At 40.8% G+C, this 22,394-nt stretch overlaps 1 protein-coding gene and 1 long non-coding RNA gene across 12 annotated transcripts in view; one reads left to right on the top strand and one right to left on the bottom strand.

Moving 5' to 3' along the window:
- Nucleotides 1–6,893: 6,893 nt before the first annotated feature.
- LOC111272164 (uncharacterized) lies at nucleotides 6,894–8,266 on the bottom strand. The gene is made up of 2 exons (XR_015315636.1): nucleotides 8,161–8,266; nucleotides 6,894–7,917 (listed from the first exon to the last, which is right to left on the bottom strand). It is a non-coding gene; the product is annotated as an uncharacterized LOC111272164 (long non-coding RNA).
- Nucleotides 8,267–9,334: 1,068 nt separating this feature from the next.
- LOC111272172 (uncharacterized) overlaps nucleotides 9,335–22,394 on the top strand; it is a 37,500-nt gene continuing 24,440 nt past the window's right edge. For 2 of the 11 annotated variants that reach the window (XM_086973176.1, XM_086973179.1), the window contains exons 1-4: nucleotides 19,659–19,721; nucleotides 20,186–20,234; nucleotides 21,797–21,907; nucleotides 22,109–22,292. In XM_086973176.1, coding sequence (XP_086829302.1) covers nucleotides 21,827–21,907; nucleotides 22,109–22,292 — 265 coding nt within the window. In that variant the 5' untranslated portion in view covers nucleotides 19,659–19,721; nucleotides 20,186–20,234; nucleotides 21,797–21,826. Of the gene's footprint in view, nucleotides 9,525–9,721; nucleotides 9,811–9,963; nucleotides 10,156–12,673; nucleotides 18,267–18,516; nucleotides 18,661–19,536; nucleotides 19,722–20,185; nucleotides 20,235–20,321; nucleotides 20,479–21,770; nucleotides 21,908–22,108; nucleotides 22,293–22,394 lie in introns of those variants that run through there. The other 9 variants (XM_086973192.1, XM_086973191.1, XM_086973195.1 and 6 more) reach the window with 9 other exon arrangements.

Here is a 22,394-nt window from a genome sequence, read left to right as displayed (position 1 = left end):
CGCATTCGATTTCTCGCTTACGGCCAGTAGGTAGTGTCAAAAAGCCCTTGTGCACATAGGGCTCTGGCAACTCGTTCTCCTGTTTGAAAATACAAAACAACAGTGAATAGCATACGGTATGATACGGTTTGCCTCCAAGTGGTCATGTACAGCTTCTGCCCTCCATTGCTATCATAAGTACTCATTATAGTACTACTACTACTACTGCTACGACAGTGAAATTTAGGTAAGTCGCAACTTGAGGACCCCTTTTTCAGAATACATTCTGGGAAACGCCCCGATACAACCTATCTTTTACTACAAATTTGGATCTACCGGTTAATTGGATTGCCTAGAATATCCAACTGTTTTTTTAATTTGAATTTTTAGAAAATCATCCTATAGTAAAAGGTTTAGTAAAAAATGAACATAAAGTTAGTAGGTCGAATTCACCAATGAAGGGGTAGATAAGTCTAACGCCGACTCTAGATAGTTCAGTGTTCGTCCGTAATTATCCCACTGCATAGATGCGCACATACGCGCAATGTGATTACTTTTTCAGCGGAAGCAAGCGTTCTCCGACAACACGTAACGACAGCTTCAATTCATGGTATCGCTGGTTAGATCAATTCTCAGTAACAGAAGGCACTCTTAAACATAGTGCAACCTGGCCACAGCTGACGAACGGACACGTTGCACTATTCGTCATCATTGTCCTAGCTTCTCCGGGGCATCAACAGGAACTGTCTTCAATCCCGAATCTTCCTCTTTTTTTACTCACGTTTAAAGACGTTTGTCTTTGCCGTCAGAAAAATTAATAGGATACAATCTAAGATCCATCTGATGTGACAACAATAACTGGAGCAACTGAACAGTAGCTGGAAGAGGCATAGACAGCCAGTACGGATGGTGCTACTTCGGAGTCTTTCTAGGGAAGGTTTTGTAAAAGCAAGTGCAGCAGATTCACAGGATCAGATTTCCAGAGGACATACCCCGTTTCGTCGTCCTGTACTCTATCCTGGCGACCACCCTAGTCGCCACCTATTTGGTTTCGCCCCTGGCTTGCGATTGGCGGGCTAGAGGGTACGCAATGCTCCCGCCAGTAGCCCTGACGACTCGAGCCAGGCCGAAGTTGGGTTGAGGTCCGCAAATGAAAGAGGAGTATTTGAAATTCAAGCCTTCTTCTTTATCGTCGTCGTTTTCGTTGACGTTGCCTGCCTAGTTTTCGTCGTTCTCGTCTTTGAGTGCTTTTTTTGGCTTTTATCGCCCGCTGGTTGCAAGCCAGTATTTCACAATACTGTTTTAAGATTAATTTATTCGGTATCCAGTTTCATTGCTTCTCCCGTTCCGAGAGGGCAGCGGAGCACTTCTCTGCTTAGTGGATGATCACCAGCCTGAAGACGAGAGCGCGGCACAACATAGAAGGGCAGCAGAGCAAATATCAAAAATGGTTATTATTTCATCTCTGAGAGAATGTGGCCTATAAATCCGAGTGGAAATGCCAGGAGGTGAAACGAAAGCAAAGAAGCCAACAGGGAGACAGCATTGCTGAAATTGTCGAGGTAGTGGAAATCGTTTCCGGGCTATAATTTTGCCCATTTAAGATGTCTCGGCAGTTCTATTCAAAGTGCGCGGGTGGGGTTCGCATTTACTGAAAGAGATCCCTGAAAGGGCGCTGTTTGCTTGGCGGGAAGACATTAATCAATGTTCTATTGCATTGTACATAATCGTCGCGATGTCAAGGTTCGCTGAATAATTGCAAGCAAGCCTGAACACTTTTTTGCCGCACGCATTGTATAACGAACGAAATTATCTATGACTTCGTTTAGCTCGTTGAAACAACTGTCATCTTGTTAGATCACTTCACGGATTTCGCCAGATTCATAAAATTCAGCAGCACAAGCTATATAAGTTTACATGCTTTTCATACCTGGATGCTCCCGGACCTTGAGCCTAACAAGATAAATAGAAAAAGAAACTCTTTTGACGACCCCGACATGCGAAACGGTCATCGTTTACAGCTTGATTCGTATGAAATGGCATGAGGCGATTGAGATGAGAAAAAATCTGGATCCGCTTACATGGTCAACCGTGCAGTAAATGGACGCCTGATAAATATGTCGATGGTCCAGATCGGAGAAGCCATGGCTCGTATTAACTTCCATCCGCAGTATCTCAATAATAATAGTGCAGGAGAAGGCAATTTTAAGCCATGTGAATGCTTGATTCTGTAAAATATCTTTTATTAATTTGAATCGAATGCTCGTCTACGTATCGATATTTCCGGGATCAGAAAGGTGCAAACTGCACAACTGCAACTGGTTTTTCTAAGATTCTACCAAATCCATTTAGAAAAAATATTATGGATCTTCAAACCACTGGGCGCGGTCCTCCTTGGCGCAAGTTATAAATCGAAAAGAAATTAATATTGAATAAGTTAACAGTCGAGTGACATCTAAAATCTAAAGCGTTTTTAAAACTTCGACACTGGCCGGAAATTTTCTTTTCACAGAAAATAACCATAAGTGTCGTATTGTGTGTCATATTTAAAAGTGCCGTTTCTCGGATTTCTATATTGTGTAACCAGGATGTGTCTTGCTTAGCTGCAGCGCAGGGCTGAACGACTTCGGGCAAGTGTTGAAAATATCTCTACAACTTCGCTTCGTCTGACTGGCCTTCCTAATGAAGAAACAGTTACTCTATTCATTTCTCTCTCTCACTTCTCCATAGTAGCTTGCGTCGCTCTGCTTCAATTGCGACCACTACAAGTCTGGACATCGGCTCACGACACATCAATGGCCACGACCAACATGGTTTCGCCATTACCTGCCTTAAGTAGATTTTTTGATATCGTTTCAGTTAGTCCCAATATGCATTAAGGGTCTAGCTAAGGCTGTCAAAGGTCGCCTCATAAAAGTCACGAAGGGACAGAGTCCATGAGGACACGGACGGAATGAAGCGGAGCGGGACTATTGCGCTCTACCTTAACTGGTTCTAGCGAGTCGTAGTATTTGGGAGCCTAAGGCGTGGAGCAACCTTTCGCAGGGTGTGCGACTACTCAACATTGATCCGGTGGTTACTGCCTGTCGTTTTCCAATCACCAACAATGTTAGTAAAGCGTCTGGCGAAACATATGAAATTTGGAAGGACTCTAAAGGAAATGTGTAAGTTATAAGCAGACATTTCCCGACTGCCGGGGTATCAAAAGGTTATAGATTAATTAACGACTCTCAGCTTATATTGACAAGTCGTGTGTGAAAATGATGAGTCCTTTTTTAAGCTTACATGTTCGTGTGACGTTATGTTGTTAGGGGCGAAATGTTTAGCAAGAATTCCGTGTTCTTTTGCAATGAATAGCTTCAGACTCATGAATGTCAAGCGAATATATCCTGATATGAATACGCATATGGCTACGAGTGATGTGTGGACCTAGGCCCCTCTTTTTAATTAAGGCCACTTAAAGGTGAAGGCAAAACGGTTCAAGTCTGCCAATATAGATTATGACCTTTCGCATTCTTGTAGACGAATGTCGCATTGCCGCATCGAGGTTGCACTAATAAAGCCCAGCATCTTCAGAAAGCCATCAATTGAAGTAGGCTCTAGGAATAAACGCACGACAATACTTTGACGAAAAAAAATAACGTGCCGTATATAACTAAGCAGGATTTTCTTAATCGGCCTTTCATTTTCCTATAGTTTACTACATAGCAATAGCCTTTAGATGTTCTTCATTTTATGGAAATGGCAAGCACAAAACTCCTTTTTACAGAAGCATCGTTCGTTACCGTAATATAGGTTCGTATACACGTGAATATGAATATCTAAGGACGAAACTGAGTTGGCACAATGTTTTCTTTTACTGAAATAGATGGTGTCTGCTTGTTTATAGCCATTCTTTTTACGGCAAATATACTGCAAGCCTACCCATTTGTGTCTAAAAAAGATGCGATTACTTTTCGTCAATGGTGGATACACGAACACGAATTCTCGATAAAAATATAGCAGGCGTATTAACATACGTTTAGGATAGGCGGATCTCGGCGTAGGTGCTGCAAAAAGTTAGGTCCTGCTAGATAAGTGGTCTTTTTTAAATAGGACTAGAGTTTTCAAGGCTATTTCAAGGCTAACAAACTCCTATGAAGCTTTCTCTGAGAAGTATTAAAGTCATTTGGAGATTTCTTACGCAGAAAAGGTGTTACACTTTTCCAAAGGGTCGTCTCCCGAATTTTCTGATGCTAGTCGTGGTGATTGACTTAATCATTACTCTAACGAGGAAGTAAACATTTTCGAGTTCCACGTCTGATTGTGCTAAGCCATTATCGCCATTGATACCAACACTGTTACGTCGCTACGTATACCATAATGTTGCGACCCATGGGATCAGTGGGAAAACAGCGTTAGTAATTAATTTCGACCAAAAACAGATCGGCAATTCAAATTTGGCCATCGCTTGCGTGGTGGTGTACATCAATTGTTCCGGCAACGAACGAATTTCCTGTCGAGTAAAAATGAATATTCTATTTTATAGAGCAATGTAGTGCTAGCACAACGAGGAGTATTATAGGCCCACCTCATACGCGGCTATGGTTGTCTTCCGCTGACCGCTCAGTGGTTTCCTAAATCGACGCCTCGCCGCCTACGTTCTTGTGTCGAACATAATTGCTCCTCCCTGGAACTGACGTCAAATAGCTGCTGGTGAAGAGATTTATGAGAGTCTCTAAAGTTATGAAGCCCTTCATACTGATCCGAAAATGGCGGGGTATTAGCTATTTGCCGTTCAGCACCTTGGACATTCATACGTACGATAGCGGTAGCCAGTGATCCAGTTGAGCTTTTGCAGGCCACTGCCTGAACCCCTTGGTCGGACAGCGATCTAGGAAGAGGACGTAGAAGGAAAACAGCACCGAGAGAAAATCATTGGCAGCTGTTGTTGCTGGCTTTGCTTCAAGTGAGCAGGTGCAAGCCAGAGATAGTGGGTTTGCAAAATCCTTTCGGATGCGTCAGAGAAGGCAAATTGCGACGTCGGATCGTATAGCATACACAGACGGCTATTAATAAGCGACCAGATTAAAAGGCTGCTACGACTATTAATGTTGAGTGGACAAGTGCGCAGACGGATTTCCCTCAATGTACCCCCGTCGCAATTATTTTCCGTGTTCATTATAATGTATACCGTATTTAAATTAGCACGTAAACATCTATTAATATGCTTGTAAATATAATTCTTCAAGGCGAATTTAAATCTTACAAATATGCGCATGCTATAGCCACATCACGACAAATTTCAAGGATTTTGTCTAATACTTAGTACAATCTTAAGTGGCCATTTGTCATCTGCTAGTGTCTCGTAATCAGGTGATCACTATTTCCTTTTATATACAAAATGGCAAAGACATGGAGGTATATACATTTGTAATAGATACTATCTGGGTAATAAATTGTTCGTGACACAACGACGACGGCTTTTCGCTCAGCCTCAAGGTCAGAATATCTGTATCGAGGAAAGTTGCTATTATAGCAGCTGAAACAGCGAACCGGCTATTCCTGACTACATTGCAATATGCAGTTATCTAAAGCATGTCAAGAATTAAGTTCGTCCAAACTTTCGCGTTAAAACTGATGCACAACTTCAAGTGCAGCCTTTTTTTACACAGCATTCACAGTAATGCAATATGTAGTTCAAAAAACAGGTAACTTTTATCAAGTTAGTAGTCATCCGTGAACCTTGTGGGCCCCGTCGCAACGTAGGCAGGATACGTAAACTCTCTGGAACGGTTAAAAGAGTTTACAGCTGTAGCAGTTCTAGTTGCTTTTAATATCTCTGGGCGTTTCGAAATCCTTTTTTACACAGGTGGTTAAAGCACACAAGCTGCTGCTTGCGTTTTACGCATATGACAATGCCTTCTTCCTGCTATCGTCCTGCTTTGGGATAGAAACAGCTCAGAATGGTGAAACTGTTTACAGCTGATCCGGGACTCGTTTCACTCCTGTAGCGTCTACGTCCCATACACAATCTGATGTTGTATCTGCTAAGTGGAAGTACTCTTTGTTCGGGGACATTTGGTTCAGAACACAAAACGTGATAACCACTTGGTGGTATCAGTCTTTCAGCATAACTATAGAATTAAAAGATTGTCCATAATTATATCATAGCACACAGTTAACAAAAACGCAAACGACTGTGTAAATTATAATTGGCCAGAGCGGGCCGGCGTTTCTTCAAGGAAACTGTCATACAAATAATTGATAATTTGCAGAAAAATTGGAAAAATAACCTGTCTGAGAGTACAACTCGGCCTAGTGTGTGAACAATGTAACTCTGTTCAAAAATAAGGCTGTTAAGATTTTGCGCTACTGAATTATCGCTCGGGGCCCGATTTTGTCTTGCCAAAAAGAGCAGGTCTCTTGGAAGTCGCACAATATATACCTAAAAACAAGGTGCTTTTCACGATTTTTTTCTACCGTCGGGAAATCGTTCTCCATGAGTTTATGTCGCCCGGTTTTTCGACCACCGAGGGGTATTACCGAGAAGCCTTGGGGGTTCGTTCGACGCGAGGAACCAGAAATGAGGCAAACAAATACTGGGTCTTTTATCACGAAAATGCACTGGCGCACCTTCCACCATTGTACAAAAGCTTTTGCAAAAAACCGATGAATATATAGCTCCAACCGGCGTATTTACAAGATTTAGCTACCTGCGACGTTCCCCTATTTGCAAAACTAAAGAAAAGCCTCGAGGACAAGCGTTTCAGCTCGACATAAGAAATGAAAAAAATCGCTAACCTAAGCGACGATCAATTTTGGAAAGTATTTTTGCCACTGGAAAGAAAGGTGCTGTAGGTGAGTTGCATCCGACGGGAATCCTTTCTAAGAGAACTTATTTTAGGACGATTAAATAATTACGTAGTGCCGAATATTTGCTGGAATAAACGCTTTATTCGTTTTTGAATATATATATATATACCAACGCACCGTATTTCATGCCCATTATGCCATTTGTCGTTGGCATTACCAATATGCTACATGTGATTGCTTTTTACTACATACAGCATGGCCGTACTTCACTGCTCGGGTTTAACAACATAGTCGACATATGCATCATATTACGGATCATTACGGTCATGGGTTAACCATGGATCATTTCTCTATAAAAAAAAAAATAATAGACAACCACGTGGGTTCTACAGGCTTCAGCACGATTAAACTGGTTCAGGAAACAACGTCCACAGTGTTATAGCTCCCCTCAGTCCTTAAACAAATGGCAATCATCTAAATGCCAGTGCTTGTGTTATTCAAGATCCTGCTCCACATTGCGCAGTACAATCAAACCTTTATGACACCACGAATCCTTGGAAAACGCATGTTTGGCGTACTAAGTGTTTGGTAACGGAATCTCTAACTTTTTTACTATTAAAAGTTGAAATTTTTCATGAAAAGACAATCGTTTATATTAATCCATTAATCAATTTCTTCTTCAACCTTCCTAAGACTCGCTAGTTGTGTGTCCTTAGCATGTAACGGACGGACGGTTCTAAGCGCTAAAAGGTTCGCCAACAATTTCCTTCTTGGGTAACAATTTTGAGGCTGGTACAGTACGATTTTACATCATTTTTTGAGCGATCTTTTTAGGCCATCTTTTTTTTCCAGGGTATGGTGAAGGATAAATAGGCCGGCATCAATTTAGTTCGATCATATCGCCTTTTTTTGCAATAATTGACACCTAGGTGAACAATGAGAGTAAACGTACTGCCATAGGTCAAAATAGTACCACGTGTAGCATAATTATTGGTGCATTCAGGCTGATAATTATAAGAATCAGAAGTATCGACGTGTGCGTTCGATCCCAAGGTTGAGCAATACAAACAGCTAGTCGTCATTGATTTCCATTCTGGTTTCATTCCATTCATATGACGTTCGAGGCATATGGGTGGGATGTATCTAACGGTCATAGTAGATATAAAACCCAAAACCGTTGTTTATATTTCCACACTTTTTAACTATTGTTCATCACACTAATTACTATAGAATTATAACGAAATGCAGCAGCGGACCTAGAGCGCTTCTGCCGCTAAAACATCTTTGTTCTGAGCTGCAACGGGCGTCATCCTTTAGGGGGACGTTCCATGAACTTGTCCTTATTTGAAGTACTGGTCTTAAATATAAGCAACTTGTTGTACATACCTTATTTGTAGAACTTGCTCTTTATTTGAGAGTATACCGCAGGCCCCCAAGAGACGCATGATCAAAATACAAAAAAAAACTCCCTTGCAAAAAGGCTATTCCACTTGCAAATTGGTTTCTTTCCTAACCTTCAATGCAAGCTCATTCCCGTGCCCTTTCCGTGCCATTCGCGAATTGACCCCGTCCAAAAAGAAATACTGTCGAATACACAGACGATACTTCCAAAGCGTTTTTATCTAAAAAAAACAAAAGGCTTACTGGCTCGTTTATCTCATCTCAATAACGTTGTATTTGTCTGCTATTCGCTCCGCGGTAAAGAATTTCCTTTCGTTGTCCGTATGTTTTTGTTCCTCTTTCCTTGCTGGTTTCCAGAAGCTAACGTTGTATCGTTCCTGATAAGACGACTTTCGAGAGGCAACAACTCTCAGGCGTTTGAAAAAGGTAGAATTTTAAAAGGGCAGGGTTGTTAAAATGGAATCTAGGTTTAGAGAGAGAGAGCAGTTGGCTCAACGGGGGAAGACACACTAGAGTCTGTTAAACCGCAAAGGTTACCTGAGTTACGTCTGAATCTGGGCTAAACTGGGGATCCTTTGCTTTTATAAAGAAAAATTTAGGAAATTATAGAAATTAGTGTTAATTTAAAACAGCTCGTGCAAACGTTCTTGTACACAGATCGAGTACACGTGCAGCTTGAATACAAACACGCCAATAAGTCTAAAAGCAAACTTCTAGTATTCTTCTGATGTTAACAATTTTGACAAAACCTAAAAACCACACAGTAATGTATTTCAGATATTCGAATGGTGTTCCGAGATGGTTTAAAACGATTGGTTAGGCCGTTTCAAGGACTGCGTGGCTCCGTTACGAACTAACTTACATATGACATTATGACAAATACGCATTTTTCCATCATTTTGAATCGCTTGGAATTATTTTCAATTATTATTTTGATAGATTTGACGCTGTTTTGCATAAAATTAAAAGCTGTGTTAGTTTGGGCTATTCGGCAAAAAATTGCCCCTTTACATCACTGTAGAAAGAACCCTCGTTACGTGAATTATTGCGTGGCTGTAACCAACCAAAGTATGGCCAGTTTCTTTTACTACCTGCACTGTGTTGCCATTGTAACCCGCTCGCTTTAAATATAACGCTGTCTCCGGAACGTTGTTCGCTTACTGGCTGTCGGTAGACAGTCATCACAGTCAGTCTTGCCTAGGCCAAGTGGAATAGGCCTCCGCGGTAAAATGACGGTAGAATAAGTGACTTGTGCGAAATTCAATATTAACTGAAAGGGATAGGAGACTAATTTTTCCGAAAACAAGGAACGTTCCATAATCCTTTTTGATAGCTCACATTCTATTCAGGTGAGACAGTTGTTGCAGATATATGTAAAACTACACGCTGCGTATTTTTAAAACCTACATTAACAAAGATGTGTTATGTAACGTATTTTACATTTACGTAAATACCGAACTAAATCACTTGAATATCTCTTTAGATATGCGACGAACGCTATTTTGTTGATTTTCTATATTTTTGACTATACGTTTGATCACAACAGGTCAATAATGATTTAACCATATCAAACTACTCCACTTTTGGTCGCAACGTGAGACGCTAACATGATTGACTGCCTAAGAATGGAAGAGGGTAAGCATCGCTAGAAATGATCTTGTTTTTTTCAATATACTGACGTCTTTCCCGCACACCCAAGGCGGAAAAACTATATATCGCTTCTAGACATGGACAAGTAGAGAAGGGGGAACAGTCGGCAAAAAAACAGAAGAATCTGATCGCTTCTAGCCTCTGCCGTCGTTTGCGATGTCTTTCGGTGCCATCGAATTCCCTACACATCGCTTCACCTATCTACCTTCAGACGAAATCGGGTCAAGAGCGAAGTCAATGAGGGCAGCCTTCGTCGACCGCTCTGAGGTCACCTTCTTCTGCCAGTTTTTTTCTTCAGTTGACAACGACACACAGCGGGACCAAGAAACGGTATGGCATAAAAGCCAATGTTATTCGATGTCCGTTCGATTGCAGACGGTAAGGGTAAGTTCTTCCTCTCTCTTGGTCCAGCCCACTGAACTCTCGAATTGGTCGTTCAAGTTCGTCGTTAACATCATCTCCGCAATGGGCACAGCCGATAGCTCAGGCCTTCAGTCGCTTGATCTCACTACCTAACCTAACCTAAACTATGGTCGGTAGCATTCAATCAGTGTTGCTTTAACCTTAGAGCCTGTTCAATTTCGTTTGCAAAGGTGTCTCTCAACATCTCAAACAGAACTGAGTTATTAGCTCATACAACAGCACGAAGTAAATGACTTACATATTGCTTATATGGGGCTTTACAAAGACTAGAAGTAAAGTCGGAGATGAGCCTGCAGAGATACGAAATGCATGAGAGAGAAAAAGAGCCCTACCAACATGTTGGGTGAACTGAAAAAATATTCAGAGGGCGCCCAGTGATTCGAAGGCAAACACAGTATACTGCAACTCCATATACATATATATGCTGATAAAACCAGATGTGAACGCCATAGTATACTTCGTATCTGCAGATGGCAAGAACATTCGTTCCGTATCAAACTGTATCTACTACACTGGACTGGTTTCGAATGTTGTTTATTATCGATGAAGCTTATAAGAAGTTGCAAATACAAAAAAATGATGACGTACTAAGGACGTTCGGTCGTTAAGTAGGACGTTAAATATTCAGCTTTCTAACCTGGTGTTGGCTGGTTTGTCCTTTGGCGAATCAAACCCTGCCTATTACAGTATCGCGACAAAAGAGCACAGATTTGTTCCGGACCAGGCACCTGACGAAAAACTAGAACATTTGCAAGAAAACTCTCCGTCAAGGTATCCTTCGTCGTTAGCAAATCCCTGACGATAGCTTCGTCTGCATACAGCTAGCAACGGCCTGACGTGATTGTTGAGCCTATCGCAGAGCTCACAGATGACCGAAATTAATATTGCGGGTTATCGTTCGCGCTGCCCAGTAGTTAATGGTGCCTCTTTACCGCACCTGCGTCAACCAACTTCCCTATGCTACTGGAATAGCAAGCCAAACGGCAGAGAAGTTTGGATAACAGTATAATCTCGTCCCATAGCAGTCCGTACATTACATGCGACCATCGTCGACCTTGTGTGCAGTACAGGTAAACGCTTGTAGCGTCTACGGAAAAATGCACCGTGAAGCAGGAACAAAGGAGCGTTGAACCGTTAATTAAAATAATCGAATATGAAAAAAGTGAGCTGTCGTATTGCGAAATTGTCCGTCACAAATGGTACTACCGAATCGTAGTCAAAACCAACTAGAATAGTACATAATATCAGAGATAGATTGTTACAGATTTAAAAATATGATGAAATACGTCATTTCCGTGCACGTCATTGACATGCCCGTTCGTCGCACGAACGTTTTACTCCGGCTGTCCTTCCCCACCGAAACGAATCTTTATTTCATTACCGAAGCATGCGATCTCCACCTGACTATTTCAGCACAGACCGGAGCCGCCTTTATATTCGACGTTTATCGAGTTCAAGCGAACCCGTATGCATGGCTCCAAATATCTTGTAAAGATTAGCCGCCTTTATGGGATCCGAACACTTTCTTTGTTAATTCTTGCTAGATTCCTCTAGTTGGATCTTATAGGCAGCTTTATGTTAGCTATCTGACAACCGACCCATATATATATATATATAATACATACAGTAAGTTTATATAAGCGAGTACGTGAATGAATTCAGTATCCGCTCGACCTCGCAGCTGTTCGATGCTGGTAGCTTTAGTTGTTTCGAATATATTGTGTGCAGCATTGCGAATATTCACTACCGACAACTTGTCAGTAACACCGTGAACACTCTTCATTGCTGAGAACTAATAGAAAAAAATGGCCAAAATATTGACAGGTACGACCACGTGTAGTGTATAACATGAGGCAAGCGAGCGTATAAATCTATACCTGTAAATAGTCATGTACTAGTTTTGCTAATACGAGCCAGAGTCTAAAGGGAATTTGGGTGTTGATGGTAATATTTGGGGTAATAGATAGGGAAAAAAATCACAGCAAGCGTAAGTTTGTGATTAATTCGTCGATACCAATTGTATCAAAGAATTGCATTTATTGCTGCTACTGAATTTCTAAGTTTCATTCATTTATTAGGAAAGTAGCTCAAGTATATCTCAACTGTAAACTACGATAATAGAAATTTTAGGCACGGTAATTTGGCTTCATTTATCATGGCATATTTTGAGATGTCCTTAGGAGCGAGGCGATGCTTATATGTAAAGAAACGCTGTCATTGGGCTATTTTTTGCCCATGTTTTTAAAAACACTGTTTTAGTTTTAATATTAAAAACATTACGAAATCATAGGCACAACAAAGAAGACAGTTCCGTATCGTACCAACAAACCTTGATTGCTAGAGCAGTTATATAATATCCATTATACAAGGTAAAGATGTAGCAATGAAACTAGCGTATTAAGAGTTGTCTACATCCTGTTGCCAGGACTATTGCGGCGGCTGTCGAAATTGGCTTATATTACATTTACCGTCCACCTTGGTAAGCGGTGTCCCTTTCATCATATTATTCACTATAATATTGTCAGGATATAACTTAGATACTTTTCTTTATAATATTTATTATAATATATAATATGACACATTAAATTAGATCGGTGTAGTTCGATGCTTCGCAGTATTTTCATTCGTTCTTTGACGGTCTCTAGTGTCGATTTTGTAACTAACTCCTCACAGATTACTAAATAAACAGCTTTCGGTTTTTTTTTTTAATGGGCACTAAGTTACTCAGCCCAACGACGATTATCATTAGACAGAATAGAAAACTAATATCGTTAACCACACGTTGCCAAAAGCGACGCCGGTAAGGTTTTTGTCTGAAAGGCATCAGAGTGAGCGAATATAGGCATATGACAAGTTATCCAGCTTCTCATACAGCATACGTTGAGTTGACTAAACTTTAGGACTTTAACCGTTTTAAAGACGAACAGGAGAGACGATTCACATTGGAAATGAATGATAATAATCATTGTCTATGTTTGCAGGGGAACCCTATTTATTTTCTAGGACATACAAAGTTTAGACAAGAGAGACGCAAGCAGTAGTGCTTGAACATATTTGAGGAATAAACTTAATTGCTAAGTTTAACTTTTTCGCTATCTATTTCCTAAAATTGGCGAATGTGGCATATAGCGTAAATCGTCAAAGGCGTGCGTCGTTAGTCAACTGCAAGGAAGCCGTAACATCTTTGGTGCATACTTTCTCCGACCAAAGGGTCAACAGACAATGCCCCATATACTTCTATAAGTACGCACATACACGTCTGAGCGACTATGACCAGTTGCTATGTGCAACAGTTACTATTCAAATGATCTTGTTTGACAAATATCGCATATAACCTTCAACATGTATGTCTAGATCTTACGCACGTACATGCCTGCATACATAATTATTAATTAAACGGATACAGGTGGAAGACCGATTACAGGGTGATACGGCACCTTGTCTAAGGAATAATAGAACACGGCCTGTCGAGAAAACAAGGGGTGGATGGTGAGAGTTGCCAATTTCCACACCATGTGCTGGCAAAACATTATCCGGTGTTCTCACCCGGTTTCACCATCGGCTTAGCTTCTTTCAGCATTTCGAATTTGCGGTGCTCTAATTAGTTTATGTGAAAGCGCTGCTTACCGTAGGTGCCTGCACCAGCTGCCGCGGTCTTGTCGGATTTCGGGGGCAACCAATAACGATGTTCAACTTTGAAAATTGGCGTCAGCGTCTGCAGCAGCGACAAAGACACCAACGAGAGGCTTTAGTTTTCGGCTATTTCAGATGTATCTAGGGCAGCTAGGCTATGGTGGCCGATTTCGTTACCGGTCAAATGGCCGATTGCAGAACCCGTCTTGTTGGGACGGCCTTCGACTTTAGACATTCGCAACATCAACGTTTCGAAGACAGCCTAAGGCAGCACTTGTGTTCCGAGCTCGAAGAACGCATACCGCATAGCCGACGGGTACGAGCTAGTTGGAGCTAACGAGAAATGGCGAGAGGATACGGCGTATTATTAAATATTGCCTGAGGAGACAATATGCCATACAAACAGATGCGGGGCTCGACACTAAGGCATAGATTATATGCGCGTACATATATATACGAAGTAATTACAAGACAGAGATGACTGCAATGTATAAATAGTTATTGAATTCCTGTGGCACAGTTCATAAAATATCCGACCAAAGGCTGTTCTGTGAAGTCGATTCTTTTTGTATTACGAGGTCGATCGCTGTTTCTAAATTACGCCATAGAGATTAACTTAAATCACATAAGTTATAACTTAAAAAATTCACCACCAGTGTAAAACGATCGGAAACAATGTGCGGCAAAATTGTGGTACAATAATATATTGCTATTTTGCAGGACGGTTGTCGCTCTTTATTCTGGGTCACATGCGACACGCCAGGACTATTTATAAAAACTGGTTAGGTTCTATTTGTTCTGATCGTATCCTCTTTAACAGGAACCTAACTCTTGCGTTGTTTTCGAGATAGACACAAACAATCATTTGAGTTCCGGTGAATATTCATATGTCGCTCTAATAGATATTTAAGACAGACAGCAATCGTAGTCTTTTTCTAACACCGTGGAGAAGTACAAGAGACAAAATTACTAATCAAAAAGCATTAAAATCTATTTCACAGTTAATCATGATAATTGAACAGCGTTCGTGCTCCAATGAAGCAGCTGATTTTAGCTTGTGTCTCTGAAGTCATGATTAGCTTGAAAGGTACTTAACTTAGTAAACCGCAAGCTTAATATGAAGCTCCTCGATCGGAAGTTGCATAGCGCACCTCGAAACGGGAGGGCTGCAGTGTAGAATTAGAACGTGTGTGTGCGATTCACGCGACCCCTCCGACTAGCTTTTCACATTACCACTTCCCGTATCACTGAGTCCCATCAAGTCAATACCAAAACCCATTTAGCCATACCAGATAAAGCAGGCGCCAAACAGCGGGTGCCTTTAGCGTTTCCAATGACGCTTAGGCGAGATTTCCAAAGCTAAGGCCATAGGCAAAGATCTAAAAAAAAACGAATACTCGGGGGGGCAAGGGTTCGAGGTTAGGGGATTATTAGGGCATCCAAACCCAGCCCAGCCATTACCCATTGCGGTTCTCTTCAGTAAAAGAAGCACAGTGAACAGTGAGTGAGGGGCTATTAGTTCACTGTGCGTGACGAAAGCCACGTGCCGACGTCGGGTCAGTCGTAAAGCGTCTGCCTTTGCGTGTTCTGCTTGTGCGTGTTAGTTTGCCTTAGTTTCGACCTTCTGCATTCAGTTGGATGGAGTGTTCCCTCCAGATAAGCAGCAAGGAAAGAAACACTTTTCCAGACAAACCCCTGACTGAGACACGCGTCGCAAAGTAGGGAGTCGCGTGTAGATTCAATGTAGATGTATAAAGGCGCAATGCAATTCTGTTTGAACCAAATGTGTTAGGTTTCCTTGCTTGGAAGTCCAGCCAAGCCAAAAAGAAATCCGCGTTCCTTTTAGCTGTTAAGCCCTAGGGAAGGACGCAACATCTGTGATTGGCTGTGTCTACTGAGAACAGGTATTTATTTATGTCCCTATAGTTGTAAACGTGCGTCACGTCAGGGCGATGTGTATTCTTCGTTTGATTTTGCAAACCTCTGAAGCTTTGCCTACATTAACCAATTGAAAAGCGTCGTTTCACTAGAAGCAAATAAAGAAATTGAAGAGAATCATGGTAGAAACTCTATAATACCTATGCCCTTAGAATTAGTGCGTAAAAGAATACCTAACCTACGAAATATAGGAACCAATAGATACTCTCAAATATTATACTACTAAATAATAATCGTTTTGTGGACTAACCAGGTTCGAATGCTGTGAGACCTGATGTGAAGCTAAATATAACATTTTTTGTAGTACTGATTCGTGACCGATAGCGAGATACCTTTCTTTTAATGTTAATCAATAATCCTTTTTACTATACAGAGTAATCTATGTAAACTGATAGAGTCTTCAAAGTGCTATCTGTTGTTTTTCAAGGTTTGCTCATCTGATGTCTGTGGCACTATTGTAAAGCTTATTGTAAATGGAGCGTAGACATATGGGAACACATAGACTAAGACCGAGACCCATTTTCGGAAAATGACTTCATGAGAAGGTATTGATTAGTGTCGCAGCGTAATATTGACCTCGCCAGGATTATAATTCTTTTCAGTGGCTCAAGATCGACGGTGTACATTGCTGCTGGTCCTCAACGGGTTTCGAGGAAGATTTCGTAGAATCTTTCCATGGGGCAAACTGGACAATCTAGAATAGGAATTAGATTGAAAAAGCTCCCAAACTTATCAAAATAGCTCAAAAAGCCGTCTCTGATTATCGAGAATTTTAATGCTGAAATTAGCAGCTGCTGTAGAGAAGAGAGAAACGGCTGTCTGCCAAATTGGCCAGATAAGGTTGTTTATTGTCTTGCGTTTTTCTAAACATTTTAAACTTTTTGGCTTTCATTGATTCGTTATTTTTTTAGAGGGAGGGATACTTGGGGGTGCTATCCTCCCCAAATATCGCTCTACGCACGGTCTCTATTAGAAGTAGTCGCAAATTTGAAAAGGAGTTCGTTCAAATGACTTGTAAGCTGGTTGGGGTTTTGGATAGGGGCCAGGCCATTCAGTGATTACGTCAGGCAGAGAATGCCTGTGTCGTTACGTATCTAGATTTTTTGAATCCAGATATGGGCTTTTATTATTTTAAATTCACCTGAGCTGTATAATCTAAAAATGCATTCCTATAAAGGTTACGCTTAACCAATGTGCGAGTACCTGCAAATGTTAGGTACCCGTTGCAACGAGTGGTCATGTCCTCGCGTAGTAAGTAGAAGGCATAGGCTGTTGATATTGCATAGTTGTGAAACTTTTCTAGGCTCCCTTGACATATAGCTCTCAAATATACCGTGTAATAATAGAAAAATCCTTTTTTGACTAGTTCAACGGAGCCGCCTTCAGGTGCGGAGTCAATTTCGTCGTCTACTTACGGCATTAATATGCTGAGGATGTGTACCACCGCCAGCGAAGAGTACTTGATATCTAGCCATTCGATTGCACTAACAAGACAAATCATCCAATCAGGTTTTACCTTGGAAGCTAGAACATCGTATTGCTTACAGACAGTTTCGAACGAATGCCAACCAATCAATAATTATGGTAAAATGAAACGTGAACGCAGCGGTTACGAACGAAAGTCAATCTAAACACACGGACATCCCGAAGCGAAGCTCGCAAGAAGTGTGTCAACATATATCGAAAACATAAATATGCTATTTGGAAACAGCTAAGCTACAAGTACTCGATGTTGAAATAGGGACAAAGAATACCAATCCGAACGAAACGCAAATGGACAATGATCCCAACTTCACCTCAAGAAAGCCTTACCACTAGAATGACCCACATGTCTCCACAAGCTAAGCTGACCATAGACGCACCGAAGACTAATGGGATCAAGAAGACCACAACGAGATACTATAAGACACAGTCCCTATATGATCGTTACTGCGCTGGCCCTGACTGTTCATGAAGTTGGGCTATTGCAGCGGCCTGCTCGCTACTGAATTTCTTCACCCTGGCAGTATAAGGGTCAGGGAGCATTTTATTTCTGAACGTCATTGAGTTCTACGACGCCTCACAAGCAGGTGCATCGTGGCCACCCTCTTTGGTCGGCGCTAGCTCCAGTTTGTCAGGTCAGGTCGAATCTATGTTGCTCGAAACCATCCAGTCAGGAACGGTCAAGGTCATAAACATGTAGGCTCGTAACAATAGTTAATGATACCAGTTGGAAGTGTAAACACTGTCTTATATTAGACTATATGTGGGGTGCTAACTGCCGTAGGTTGCTTTGCTTAACAATCCAATACTGTTATTTACCACTAGATAAACCTTTGCACTCTACCAGTGTGGATCATCTAGATTTTTCTTCTGGAATGGACCCTTGTTGCGTATGTGTCTGTTTGTCGGTCATACATCGCGGCGCCTCTCGTTTTAGAGGACTGAAAGTTGATGGAACGCAAGTTGTAAGTCGCTGATGATTTCACATGGATCAATACTACGTCAACAGCCTCGTTGTAGAAAGATTACATTAAGCCATTTGTGGAAATATAGTTTCGAGCTCACGCCAAGAATAATGTCTGACCGATGTTTTCCTTTAAAATGGCGATGCTAATGGTGCCCGATCTGGTACAGAATATCCGATTAGTTTGCTACTTAACACACCATTAACTGTAGAGCGAGTCTTTTCTAATTATGACCATACTTACGATTCAGGTTTGATAACTGGCTGTTTAACAAGTCGATTCGGGCCTCGTTGCATTGCCTTAATTGGGTCCGCCATTTCGTGCGCCGCGATAACAGCTTGTTACTTCGCTGATGACGTTAATAAGTTTACAATTGTTTGTCAAGTCCTTCATGGTGAGTCGATGTCATTCCATATTAATTTCCTTGTAACATCTCTGTGCATTCAGCTTGCCCTTTCTTAATACCGCACTTGAAACATATATTCTTTTTTTCGAAATGCGGAAGCGTTCATCACGTATTGACAGACCTTTTCTAAAAAATCTCTCAGCTAAAATGTTCGGCTATTTATTTAAGATAGGATTGGTAACGAATAATTTAATGCGCTTGATGACACAAAGAAAAATACTGCTACTTAGCAAGTTGCATATAAGGATAAAAGCGAATTTTTATCCACAAAGAAACAATGTCGACGAAGTGTTGGTCTTAATCTTAACATGTCCGCCGTGGCTGTCTGCTAGACAACAATAAGGTAGATACCATTTTCTAAATATCGTCGCCCATATAACGAATACATAAAAAAAAATAAGGGTAGCCGATATTTTTGTTACATACAATAGTAGCATGAATGTGGTAATTTTTTTCTTATTCTTTAAAATCTCGAGATTAATATTTTTCCGTCAGCAAGCAAAAAGTATAGATAACTTTTTACATTTGTCGAGTCCGAACCTCCAGAAGAAGGTCTGAATTAACTAACTGACAATTACTGAAAGATTTCAGCGTGTGTATATATAGCTATTTAATTTATATACAGCTAGTTTTACCCGTAAGTGAAGGTGTGTCAACGCTTTGTTTACCATCTATTTAAGTAGGTATAATAAATATATAAAGCGATTCTAGCGGAACGGAATAATGGCAATGAGGACGTGTGACTCATCGTCTCTACTCGCAAAAGATCGAAACATTAAACATAAGTGTCTTTATCAGTGGTATGAATAGACATTCATTTAACTAGAGTTATCTATGAAATGTGCAGTCACTTTTATTCGATAGGTGGTGGCCAGCGATATAATCTATACGGGCTCTTCGCTGAGGTCATTGTTCCTTCTGAATTTCCTCGAGCACGTCATGTTTAGTCTGGGATTTCACGCGGGAATTACTCTGCTCGGGGCCATGATATCACACGCTATAGCCTGCGCCCTATTGATTAGAATGCCCCCGAGCTCAATGTCGAGTAGGTATGCTTAATTCCAAATAATACACTTACTAGATGAATTTTCGCAATTGTAATCTAAAAAAAATTAAATAAGCCGGTATTTACTCTTTTAGAAAATTCTCCCATCCCTCCTTTTTGACAGTAGCATCGTGGTTACGAAATTAGAATAATCTTAATATATTATTTTGTTACTTTTCTATTAAGTGTTTGGTGTTTTTCATAAGACAAATGAAGACATTTAAAGTAACAGAAAGGAAGGGCTTTAAATGAATGCAGGTTATTTGGCCGCGATATCACTGTCTTAACTAACGAAGATGGCAATTTCGTAAAATGGAAATGTTCCCAAGCTTATCGCTAGTTGGCGCCACAGTACCCGCAAGATTGACACCCAGATAATTGGCTCAGAACATTGATTACTGATTTAGGGGAATAGATAAGGATCATTTATGGAAAAGCCTTTGCATACAACCTTTACACATATTTCAGTGGTACCCAAAAGACGACTTCTGGCCAACCATTTCCACGCTCTTCAACGGTAAGTTAACTTTAACCTGGGTAAGATTCTTTTATCTTTCGTAAAGTGTATTGTCCAAGCTCGTTATTGTTCTTTGGCTTTTTTTAGCCAGTTCAGGAAGGGATGGATGAAGATGTAGAGGCCGCCGGGGGAAGAGGTGGCGACGAGAACAGGGAGGCTTTGTCTGTTCCTGGTTGCGATACGCATACGCGCAACAGATCAACAGGACGCCAGCTTTCATGTACCGGACGTTGGCGTCCTGGAAGTGAGTTCGTATCATTGCAAAAAATCGTTATAATCATGTTTAAATCAACCCTTTGCTGGATGGAGGGAACCTTGGTTGCTAATGACTGTGTGGTATTCCGTTGCCCCAAATTGGGTTGCCTTAGTGTCCTTCGCTTACAAAAACCCTTTTTTAGAGAAAAAAAAAAAACGGCAACTTTTTTCTTAATCCATTTTTTGTTATTGCTAAGTAGATAACCGAACGTGAATGGCCGAACGGAGATAAGCCTCGCGTTTTCAACATAGAATAAATATGAACCTTTCTTTCATAGTGGATTTTTATACCGAACGAAATGTTTAGCGTTGTATGAAAAAATCTACACGTTATATATATATGAGAGCAATTCTTCTTCACTTCTAAGCTGATATCTTACAACTTATGTCATATAATATAGCCCGAAACTTATTAAAGTTAACAATATAGATAGAACATGCTAGCGTGCGGAACTTCAACAACAGCATCAATGTTCGGGCATTAATTTAAGATCGCCCTTCAACTTAAACGCGAGAGCTTAAATTAGACGTCCGCTTTGGTCGGGGATAAGGAATAACTTACCCACCTATATTACCATAGAACAATGGGCATAGTTAGATAAGCTGGCTAAAATAACTATTTCAACCACCTCTGTTAATTTTACTCGCGATACTTCGACTGCCTCAATCTCAGTAGTTACTGTGCAATCCGACGCATCAGTATTAATTATTATCATGATACTAATAATTTTATTATAAAACGAGAATAACTTAATTAATTATAATAAACTTAATTGCTCTCATTAGCAATCTTTCTTAATTTCACAATGCGTAATGTCAAGTAAGGTGAACTTTCAATAGTTCCGCAATCATCAATTTAACTTACGTTTTAACTAACAGTCGAAGTACGCACCAGGGGGTAATAATAACGATACGTGTACCGTATACCAATACTGTGTAGGGACTGCATTTGGTGCTACGGAGCGCAATGCTGTTCAAGTAAAGAATGTCATCGTATTCTCGGACCTCTGAGGGTCAGTTGTCATGTTTTGATTCTAACTGACTTCCGGTGATAAATCGGTGATTTAGTGTATATCAGACTTCTCGTTGTTTTTATTCTCGTTGTTTTTATTAACAAAGTTAATTAGAATGCTGACACTTATAGGAACCGTGTATTAAAGTGATTCGAAGCTAACTAAATATAGATTTTGGCCATTAAATCCCGTCTTCATGAATTTTGCCTCGAAAACACATTTTACGACACCCATTCGATTGGTACGATGCTCTTATCTACTTTTTAAGCATATATCATAAATATGTGCTCGAAGGCTTAACAGAGAGCCGCCAATGGAGACGAAATGCAGACCATCAGTGGGGGCCTCGTCGCGATTCGATCAAATCGGTTTCAGTATCGACTGAAACTACTGCAGTTTACTCAGGCAAGTATATATTTATACATATCTGATCAGAATTAGTATACAACCGTTTTGACTTTGAAATAGAAAAAAAGAAGCTTTCTAATATGTGTCTTGCACTACCGGTCAAGGTTTAGCACCGATACAGGTTATCTGAAAGATCTAAGAACTTTTAGCATAATCCCCAGCATAGCTTACAGAGCTGCATCTTTATGGGTCCATTAGGTGGCTTATCATCATCTCGCCGGGAGTCGATCAGCTCTAATCATCGATTACGACTGCGTCAAAACGCTTCAGCTATCTCAGTACCGATCTCTTTGTTTGCCCCCGCAATCTCGATGGAGTGCGCTCCAGAACAGGACTTCGAAATTAATGAGGATTATGAAAGTTCTCATGCCACGGCGGCCGGGTATGCTGTAGTGAGTGCGCAAGCGGCCTCTCTTCCTTTGGGCTCTTGCTCATATATTTTGCGAGTGGACATAACTTATGCCTCAGATTATCATCAGGTTAT

This window comes from Varroa jacobsoni, unplaced genomic scaffold, assembly GCF_002532875.2.
Source record: "Varroa jacobsoni isolate VJ856 unplaced genomic scaffold, vjacob_1.0 scaffold_184, whole genome shotgun sequence".
In the NCBI taxonomy this organism is placed as follows: Eukaryota; Metazoa; Arthropoda; class Arachnida; order Mesostigmata; family Varroidae; genus Varroa; species Varroa jacobsoni.
Note: the sequence above shows the minus strand (reverse complement) of the source record. Positions and strands in the feature narration are given on the sequence as shown.